Source organism: Miscanthus floridulus, chromosome 19, assembly GCF_019320115.1.
Source record: "Miscanthus floridulus cultivar M001 chromosome 19, ASM1932011v1, whole genome shotgun sequence".
Classification (NCBI taxonomy): Eukaryota; Viridiplantae; Streptophyta; class Magnoliopsida; order Poales; family Poaceae; genus Miscanthus; species Miscanthus floridulus.
In genome coordinates this window covers 9,241,434-9,252,442 of record NC_089598.1, presented here as the reverse complement: position 1 = coordinate 9,252,442, position 11,009 = coordinate 9,241,434, and the positions used below count along the sequence as shown (strand labels likewise).

General features: G+C 47.5%; 1 protein-coding gene across 1 annotated transcript; it reads right to left on the bottom strand.

The window, feature by feature from the left end:
- Positions 1–9,116: 9,116 nt before the first annotated feature.
- LOC136528888 (uncharacterized) lies at positions 9,117–10,861 on the bottom strand. Its single transcript, XM_066521883.1, has 3 exons — positions 10,736–10,861; positions 9,615–9,713; positions 9,117–9,520 (listed from the first exon to the last, which is right to left on the bottom strand). Exons 2-3 carry the CDS (start codon positions 9,706–9,708, stop codon positions 9,378–9,380), a joined length of 237 nt encoding a protein of 78 aa, XP_066377980.1. The 5' UTR covers positions 9,709–9,713; positions 10,736–10,861; the 3' UTR covers positions 9,117–9,377.
- Between the last annotated feature and the right edge of the window lie 148 nt (positions 10,862–11,009).

The following is an 11,009-nucleotide window of genomic DNA, read 5'->3' as shown; positions in this document are numbered from 1 at the left end:
CCGCGCCATTCGCTGCGCCACGCTCCCGACCGCGTCAGGCGACGCCCGCCGCATGGCCGCCTTGTGCTGGCAACTCACGCCGCACGGTAGCCACGGCCTGAACCCGCTCCCACGCGCCTGCCTACATCTGCTGCCCTCGCTGCGCACCTCCTTTCGCACTCCCGCTCCCTCAAGCGCAGCAACAGCAGCAGCGCGCGCCCGTGCTGCCGAGCTCGCCGACGCGCTCCGCCGGCGTCGAGCTCCCGCACCACCGCGCCATTCCCCGATTCCTCGCGCCCGCAACTCCACCTCGCTTTCCTTCAAGTCGCACTTGAGCTTGCGCCGCCTTCCAAGCACAGGTCGAGCCTCCCCGCGTCTCGCCACCGACGGCCATGGCGCCGCCGTGCTCGGCCGCCATGGAAGCCGTCTTCCTTCTCCTCTCCAGCCTCGCCTAGCTACCCTACCGCACTCGCCTTCTCCTCGCACATCCCATGCGCTCACCAGCTCGCCCTGCCGTGGCCGAAGATGGCCGCCGGCCGCTGGCCGAGCCGTGCCGCCGCGCCAGCGCGCACACCGGTGAGCACTCTGCCTCAGCCAGCCAGGCCGAAAGCGGCCGTGGGCCGAGGCCCTGCCAGGCCGTCATGCTCCCTTTTCGCTCGGACCGCGCGGGCCAGATGTGGCCATGGGCCAGCTGTTTCCCGCGGGCCGGCCCAGCATTGTTTAAACGATTTGTTTTCATTTATTCTTTATTATTTGAAATCTGAAATGGTTTGAAAAATGTTTGGGTGCTCAAATTTGATCCAAATTTGTTGAAACAAATTTTGCTAGGTTCCTTAGCATCAGATCTACTTGGGAAAATTATTGCATGTCATTTTTGGGATACTTTTCTGTAGGATTTTATTTAATCATGTATATTGCTGACAACTTGAAAAATGTGTAGAAAAATCTATAGGCTTCAGAAAAATATGAATTCAAGTTTGATAATCTTCTTATGTCATGTACTTCCTAGGAAAAATATGTTTCATGCATGTGCTGTGGGAAAAGTTTTAGGTGTAGTTCAAGTACCTTTAATGGTTGATTTTTGTTATTTTTGCTAGAGAACAAATTTTGTATAAAACATGCATGTGATAATTTTTGTGCAGTTATTGTATGCTATGAAGAACCTAGGAAAAATATTAATTTTGTTGTTTGACACTTTTCACAGTTCAAAGTATTTTTATGTACAAAATCATGCCATAGTTTGTGATTTTTGTGTAGACTAATTCACTCATTCAAACACCATGAAAATCTGATGGTAGGCTAATTAGAGTAGTACCATGCTACTGTAATTTTCTCAGATTTTTATAAGCACCAGAAATATAGATTTCTGTTGTAGCCCTAATTAAAAAGGAAATAAAATAATCCTCTTTAATACAAGGTTAGTTAATAATAATAGCTTTGGTGTATCTTTGAGGCATTTCATAAGATATGTTGGCTTAACATATTAGTAGTAGAAGAGAATGCAGTAGATAACATGTGCTTGTAGTATAGTTTCTTGGATGATGTTGACTACCTTGCATTTAAACATATCCATTGCATTCATCTCATTCGATGCACCGTTTGCATAATCACTTACGCGCATTGCATCATACAGGATCACAAACCGAGAACCCAGTCGTCATACCCGAGGAGCCCGAGGAGCAGTTCGAGGTGCAGCCGCAGGAAGTGCCAGAAGCCGACGAGGAGGACGTTGAGGAACTTCTGGAGTGCCCCGATCACAGTCCGAGCTCCTTCGAGAGAGGCAAGCCCCAGAGCATTTTCTCCCAGTTTGCAATTATTTAATTAAATGCTTTACTTAATTGATGTATTACGTTCAGGAGTTGTTTGCAACCGTTGCTGTATTATACCTTGTTTACCTTTGTTATACTATATCCTTGTTACCCTGGTATCCGTAGTCGAGTCATTGCTTAGCTGGCTTAGACTGGTAGAAGTCGGGTGATTTCCTGTCACCTGTGAGCTATAGGTGGTTACCTGGATCTGCTTGGATGACTATGAAGTCATGGTATAACTAAGTGTTAAATGAAATTGAGACCGGACGGAGACTTGCAGAGTTTCAGACTATAGTGTTTTCTATCTGTGTCGATTAAGGACCGACCGTTGTTGGGCCTCGAGTCATGTTGAACGCATGCCTTACATTTAGCTGGCCGGATAAAGTACCTTCCGACCACGAAGCTGGGAGATTTTTTGGGCCGAGTAGATTGCCCGCAACGCACTGTGCCGGAGCAGGTGTGGTAGGACACGGGGGCGGGATGATAAGACCAAAGTGCAGTCGGTCAGCCCCCGGGTACATATGGTTCCTGGCAAACTCGAGATTCCTGGAAAGTTGACTTGGTGATCAATATCTCACTTTAGCGGGTGAGTGAGGTTTGTGTAAGGAATAAATCACCAGCTGGTTAGGAATCGATTCGAATCGCCATCGCTCCTAGATAGTGAGCACTTGACTTGAGTTACTTCATCGTAGTAAATGTTATGGAACACTTGGATAGTTATAATGAATATGACAGTATGGAAGTTGTTTAATGATCATTGGTTATCATTATCTGCTTAATCACTTGTTTACTCTAGTATAGGTGCAAATCTAGTCGACAGGTTAATAATAATTAACGTGGCAATAAAGCTTTTTGAGAAGTTCTTGAAATGCTAAAAATGCTTCTTTTTGCAAATGAGTCAGCTACCCTACTATAAAGCCCTTCATAATCCTTGGTGTCGCTTATTTTCGGTTATGTCGGGTAAGTCTAGCTGAGTACCTTCTCGTACTCAGGGTTTTATTCCCACTTATTACAGATGGGCAGATGTATTACGGCTACAATATCAACTGCCTTTATCCTGCGATGGGTGATGCTTAGGACCATGGGCATGGTCATTCCTTACGTCTCGTCTGATGCTTTTGTTGGAGATGATCATTCGCTGGCACTATATTAAAACTCCACGTGAGTGTGTGTGGTTTGAACAAATGACTTCCGCTACTTTTATTCGAACTGGTTTTGTAATAACTATGATGAAACTCTGATGTATCTGAGACTGTGAACTTTTATGTAATATGTGATGGTGACCGCTAAACTTATTACGATCTTGGCTGGAATGGAAGTTAGTCTGAAATCCTTCGCGATTTCACGGACTACCGGGTTATACGGGCTTAAGTTTGCTAAATCGTCTGCCCTGGCGGATGATTTTCTTACTTAATTTCGTATAATTGGTCGGTTCTGTTACAGTCGTCCTAGTAGTCACGGTGGTTGTCGTCCCGACCACCATCATGGCCACCGTTTCTGCCTTGACGGTTGTCTGATGGGTCGTTGTTGCGCGAGCTACGTTGGTTGGGTGGCTGTGAGCGACTTGAGTACTGGCGGCTGTGGCTTGATTCGACTGAGACTGATGGAGCCCGGGCTTGATTTACAATCTCTGCTGTCTGGGCCATAGCAGCCGTTAGGTAAGCTTGTATATCATCATGAACTGCCTGGGTTTCTAGGGTATTGGGTAGTTGTTGCATTGTCGCCATAGCAACAGCTACGTTAACGCTTGGAGTCCTGAACATCTGCTTGTCCCCCACCCTATCAAAGGCATTGTTAAGGTCGCACGGCTGGACCCTTATGCGTCGTGCCTCCTCTTCTGCCTCGGCTTTGATTTGTCGGTGATTAAACTGGTCAATATTGCATGCTTCGCGTGCTAGCCTTTCTTGTTCTGTTTCGCCAACTGCCGGTGGTTCGTCATTACTGACAACATTGATCAAGTCTCCTTGCCTTGGTGGGAAGGATGGGAATCATGGGAACCCTGGGGCGTGGTCTGGGATATCTAGATCGTATTCAATGCCTTCATTGTCATGATGCTGGAGCTCGGTGTGGACGGAGCCATTAGATGCGATGCCGAATGAGGAGCTTGAGCCACCCTCTTGAACTGTGTGGACCGATCCTTCTTGATAATCCTCAATCCGGACCATGTTGACGAAGTTGCGTAGGCCGTAGGGCTAGGCCTGGTAGTTCTCCTTCGAGGCTTCGTACTTGAAGAGCCGGAGACCCGTCGCGAGGGCTGGCTGGCGACGAATAGAGCACCCTTTAGGAGTAGATGAGACCACGAGATCCGTACCGAGTCGTGCAGGACGACTGGCCCGAGCTGGTCGGGTAGATCTATTGTGGGTAGTGGTTACCTGCTCATTAGGTTGACTTTGAATCGAACTTACCATAGCTAGGGTTTCAGCAAGTTTGGTGCTGACCCGATCGATGGAGTCGAGCAGGTCGGTGCTGTCGATCTGCCTCCCTTTGTAGCGAGGAAGCGGACGACGGGTTGTCGACGTGGCTGAAGACGATGCTGGCATGGCCAGAGCCAGATCCATCATGGTAGGAGCCGTAGCCGATGTAGGTGAAGCAGTGGTCGACGCAGATTGAATCCGCGCCTCCTCCGTGGTCATGGCGATGAAGTCGTCGGAGCTAGTGGTCTAGATGATCTGGCCGATGGTGAACGTGAGGCCGTTCGGCATAGCCATGGAACCGGGGATGATGACCATCTTGTTTGCCTGGAGAGCAGTACGCACACCCCCTACCTGACGCGCTACTGTCGACGAAATATGGTCGGCAGTCTACCTAGGGGTATGCCCAAGGTAGTACATTATCGACAGACAGATGCGCAAGCTACAAACAAGATGGTGACGCAAGACAAAAACGAGGTTTTATCCAGGTTCAGCCGCCGTGAAGGCGTAACACCTACGTCCTGCGTCTGATTGTATTGTTGTATGTCAATAAGAGATGATTTTTAGAGGGGTCCCCTGCCCGCCTTATATAGTCTGGGTGGCAGGGCTACAGATCTAGAAACTAATCCTAACCGGTTACAATTGCCATAGGTGGCCGGATAAAGATTCCTATTCTAACCGACCAGGATCTTGCTTGATCTCCAAATCTGCCTTGATTCCTTGCGCGGGACTCTGAACAGATTGGTCGAACCGCACGTCATCTTCTAGCGGGCCAGACCCCCTAGTCCGGGCCGGCCCAAGCCTAGCCGTAAGGGTATAGGGATTAATACCCCCACAACCGGACTCTAACAGCTCGGCGTCAGGTCGATTCGAGGGACGCGTCCGGTCATCCTTTGACTGTAGTGTTGACCATTATGTGACCGTTGGGATCGAATGTACTAGATTCAAAGGAGGACACAGGACGACATTGGTTGACCGGACTTGGGCGACCGAACGCTGGGGCAGCGTCTGGTCACGCCTGTGCAGAGCCAACGGCTCTTTGGTCTTTGGGGGCTCTATAAATAGAGCATGGTCGGCTTGTGGCTCACTCTCTTGGCACTTTGACATTATTAGCATCTTTGTGAGTCTAAGCAAACACCTCCCACTCATCTCCATCATTGATTCATCATTACAGTGAGATTGAGAGTGATTTCTAGTGTATTTGCTTAAGTAATTGCATCTAGTGGCACCTGGGGATCATTGTGGCAGCGGAGTTCTTTGTAACTCTTGATAGTTGCCGCAACCTAGATGGCTTGAAGCGGCGGTAGAGCATCGACACGAGTTGGTGATTGTTCGTGACCGTCTCCCGGTGATTGTGAGGGGTCTTGTACCTTTCCCGGAGGAGCGCCGAAAAGTAACTCTAATGAATTGTTCGTGTCATTAAGTTACCTTACTTGTGGTTAGATTTTTGTGTTGTCTAATTGTATGGATGAGGTTCGTGCAACACCTCTTAGCCGCCAAACCACCAAGTGTTGGTCGACACAACGTTGACTAGTGTGCCGGCAAATACGTGAACCTCGGAAGAAAAATCTTGGTGTCCATCTTGTGTTTGGATTTCTCCAAGTGATTGGTTGTCATCATATTGTGATTGGTTCATTCCTCGACACGGCGGTATAAATCACCCTACTCACTCTTTACATTCTTGCAAACTAGTTGTCAAGCTCTTTAGCGTAGCTAGTCTTTGAGAGTTTGTTAGTTTGGTTAGTGTGACTCTTTAGTTAGTCTTTGAGAGCACACTAGCTTAGTGAGTAGTGACATAGCTTGTTGTGTGCTTAGTGATCATATCAACTAGAATTGTTGGGTAGGTGGCTTGCAATTCTTATAGAGCTAGAATAAAATTACATTACGCCATTTAGTATACTATTCTCTTTGTACTAGTATGTTTGTAGAAATTTTTATAGGCTATTCACCACCTCTAACCATTTAGGACCTCTCAGCGTCGTCGAGATCTCATCATCTTCCCCAACACCACGGTCGTCAGGGTGTTCGTCTACTAGAGTTGATTGTGACCTGGAACACTAAGGTGCACGCAGGCCTAGCACTAGACGACGTCGTCTCTCACAATGGAAGGTTGTGGTGGATAGACAATTCCCAGGACCTCGTCTACTGTAACCATTTCAGCGAGGAACAGGAGACATCCCACATCCGCCTCTTGGATCCTGAGGCCATCGGCGACGAACATGCTGCTGGCGACGACCACGACGACACTTACGTATGTACACCACTACGTGCGGCTCAGTCAGGGGTCGCTCCGCTACATCAACATCCGCCAGCCCAACCAGCTCAAACGAATCGCACACGCCGGCCACTGCGCCCGCAGCATTGGTGGTCGTCACCGAGATCTGGGCCACGAACAGCTACTATACGAGGAGGAATTACTACCGAAGAAGAACCCTGCCTTCGCGCTTATCAATCCCGAGAACCCCGACGTCCTGTACTTTTTCATCTCGACAACTGTATCTTCGGCGTCGACGGGCACGCCAAGACGATGGAGAGGTGCGAGCGCCACAGACTCGGCAGCAACCCCTCTTCTGCCTCCGTCTGTGCGTGGATGGTGCCGCCCAAAATCAGTATAAATTTACTCGGCTTCTCCGATCACGATCATCAGATTCAAATCCCCTATGCATTGCTACCTCTGTGGATTCGCAGCTTTCTCTTGCGTGATTTGGACATGACGGGTTTAGTTAAAAGGCATATGAATCCTAGATGCAGTGTGTTTCAGCTTTAGTTTCAAGCAGTGCATACGGTTCATCACTAGTCGCAAGTAGATCATCATTCATAGATGTTCAAGTTATAGAGCCTGCGATGCTACCTGGATGATCTAACAGTTGCCTATGCATAAGTTGCAACTGATTTTTTTTGTTTAGTTCTGGTGTTAAGAATTTCTTTAATTGTGATGTTTACCACTTATAGCCTAGGAAATAAATCTGGAACTGCTCATGAGCTCTTATATACTAAAACTATTACTCCATGGTTAGTTGGCTGTGTGATATCCACAATCCTGTAGTATTGGCATCATGGAAAGGGTTTTGTCAAGAGTTGTCAAACTACGGCATTTAACATATAGTGCATCATCATTCCTTTCTGTCCTTGTAGATTTGTGGAAGGGGTACTAAAAATGGAAATCACAAGCTTATAATAAACCAACAAGATAGTAAACTTCGCTACATGGATATCTTTCTGCATGGATTGATAGAAAGCATAATGCTCAGATACACGTACAATATTGCTAGTGGTCAAGGTATACACTTCTAGGATATATGCCCAATTTACTTTTCCAACATTGTGTTGACTGTTACAATAATTTCACTTTGTGGTCCTCATAATTCGGTAATATATACCATTTACGTGTAGTGTAGTGACCCCTCCACATCCCAACTGAGGTATTCAGTGCGAGAGATTATTGTTTGATCTTCATCGTAACAGTTTGCTGCAGACCAACAAGTTTGTGCATCGCATGCATGTTGATAGCTTCTTCCTATTCTCTTAACTTATTTTTTATTTTGTGTTTGAAGGTTTCAATGACGAGGAGTCTGATTCTGAAGATGATGGTGGTACATGATGTTTGACTCTGTAGATGAAGCTAGTAGCAGCTAGGAGCCTAAGAATGGGAAGGTCTAGCATGGAGTTTTTGTCAGGAGCATTATTCACGCATGAATTGAAATCTATAATTTGATGATGGAGTATTACCTATCGCATCTAAGGATGAATAAGTAGATAAATGGACATGTTCTCCTAAGATCTGCTTTCTGGTTTTGTGTCCCGGCTGTTTGTGTTATGAAAACTGCAATGAAGAAACGATTTCGTGCTCAGTTTTTGCATGGGTAGGATTGTTGTGTAACTTTCAATCGGATTCGTGGAGTTTATTATACGTACTTGTGTTTTGTTTTGGCGCCGTTCTATGTATCCAGTCCAGTGCACTGGCGCCGTCGCTGCTCCTGGACCTGGTGTTGGTGGTGAGTCCGTCACCATGGACCTTTATTCACCACGCACGCTGCACGCACCATGGAACGGAATCCCATGCCATGCCGGTGTCAAAACTCCAAAGCCAGCTAGGCTCCTTTTTCCATTTCAATGCTTGGGCTCCTCTGCCTGCCAAGCTGCAGCTCCCTCCTAGCAGGCTGTTTGCTTGCTCGTATACGATCATAGATTATAAGCTGGAATAGTATTTTTTTCTTTCACACCAAACCAGCCAGCAGTAAATAATCTACGATCGTTTAGGGTCCTGGGCTCCTGGCTCGTGCTGCTGTCACATGAGACGAGAGGTCTTCGACTCCACGGCTCCACCTCGCGAGTCATGACAACAAAGACAAAGGAAATGCAAATATCTCTCGTCTCTGCTTGCTTTCCTGCGCGTCTCCGCGCCTTGCCCACCTCACGGTCTCCATGCGCGTCTCCCCCGCCGACCCGGACCCGCACATGAGGATCCTGTTACCAGCCCAGAACCGGTGGATGATGCAGGTGCGCGGGATAGTTGATAGTGAGACCGATATTCTTCTACAGGCAGGTCCACATTTTGATGCAAGGCAGGACTCAATTATGCTTGAAAATTCCAACATGGATTCATCACACATGAGGCGCATTCCACAATTCCCCCCAATCTGAACCTCAAGAAAGTAACCATCATCGAATTCCGCTCTGCAAAGAGCTTGATTGAGCTAACATATCATCAAATCCTCAAGAGTTCCTCGTCCCTGTAACGCCTTGTGCTGGACACTAAAACTGGCTATGATAATACATGAAACGGAGATTGATTGGCATAGCAGTCTACAGGAAACCACAAGCAGATACGGAACATCAACAGACTAGTTAAACAGCACCATACACTTATATAACAATGGAATTCCTTGCTGCGTGCTGGATAATTTCATCAGCATAATTCATACAAAAGCAGAGGCTGCATAGCAAAAGCATATATATTATAGAAAACAGTGCAATTCTTTACTGCCTGGTGGGAAATTTCACCAAGGAACAGAATCCATTGAATGACAAGTAAACTGAAAGCCCCAGTGTTTGCTCACAGATGAAGTGAAAATCACCAAAACCCTGACTGTAGTTCGTTTTATTACAATTGATTAAGACCTAGAAAAGGAACTTTGGCTTCATGGTGGCAACAAGTCGCTGAACCAGCTTCTCCAGCCTACTCAGTGGACTTGACGATGAAGTTCTGGCGGCTGATGGGGTTCATGACAACCGGTGGCCCAGCAGTGCGAGGCCAGGCCTGGAACTTGGTGTCTGTGGCCTGCCACCACTCCTTCTCAGAAACAGTCTTGGGGGTGGAACCTGTGTGCCCACAAAGATTGAAGCAGATTAAATCCAAAATCTACAAGGATTTGGCACAGATCTCCAACATAAATCTAGTAAGGATGACACTAACCTCCAAATGCCTTCTTGTCAGAAACAAATGTGTCACACAGGTATGCAATGGCAAAGGATCCGACCAGTGAGCCAACAATGTAGCCAGCTGTCATTTTTGCTGCAAAAGGATGGATTGAGGTACAAACTATTAGGTCTGGTAAACCATGAATCATGAATAAATGAGTCACATGTGTAGATGCATTGTAGAGAAGACAAGCCTAAAGATTGTTCCTCACAAATAACTCAAATAAACAGAACATACAGTCCAGCAAACACATACTGGTCGACCAATAGCCAACACAAAAGCCAAGGGAAGGCGTAACTTTTCCTTGATAACAGAAAGGTTTGCAGTTTTTCCAGCAACAAACAAGTGAATCCCGATCCTTGACAAGTTTAACTTATCATTGTATCCAACATCTATTTTCATTATGAAACAAGTGTTACTAATAATTTTCCAGGGCTTATAGTGACAGTGTCACATACAGGGAACAATTCAAACCATGATGAACATAAAAACTTCAATGAAACAAGTGTTAATAAGAATCTCAGCAGACATAAAGTGACAGCGTTAATATGAATCTCACCATACTTCCATCTACTTATCAGGCCAAATTAACATTACACCAGCATTTTTTTGTTCACAAAACATGCGTCAATATGAATCTCACCAGATTTACAGTAACAGTGTCATGTGTAATGTGCACGGTACGATTCAAATCACGACAACATCATATACCTAGCTAAGATCAAAGAGCGAAAATTTCTCTCCGCCCGAATTTTCGTCCCTTTCCCACTCTGCCACCAGCACATGCAGCGCATCCAAATCGACGAACAACAAAAGGAAACAAAAATAAATCCACTCAAGTTGGGTGGACGGATCTCCAGCCCAGTGGACGACGACGACGCCTCCGCAGAAGCACGCGAGGTGAAGTTCTGGAACCCCACGCCTAGCCCCAATCGATCGGATTCGCACAGATCTAGCCGCCCGATTCCCACGGACCCATGACGCCAATACCCGACCTAGGAATCGTCCGCAGCTACCGGAGACTAAATCAGATCACAAGATCGGAGACCCCAGATGCCTGGGAAGGGGACGAACCAGCGGAAACCAACGGGAGCAGGGTCCGGAGCAGTCGTTACCTGCAGGGGGCGGCGGCGCGGCGCGGCGGGGGTGGGGACGAGGGGCTCCGGCGAGCGGCGGCGCGGGGAGGAGAGGCGCGGAAGGAATGGGGGTGGAGACGAGGGGATGCGGCGGCGTCAAATGGGCTTTTGTGGCGATGACCCGGTGGGGCACCGGTCTTTGGGGGCGTCACACTGACACGTGGGTCGCCTTGAGCCGTGGCTTCCGGGCGGGCCATGTGGGCCCTTGCTAAGGGATTGCTTCTAGCCCTTGAGGCCCAAAAGGCCTAAAATG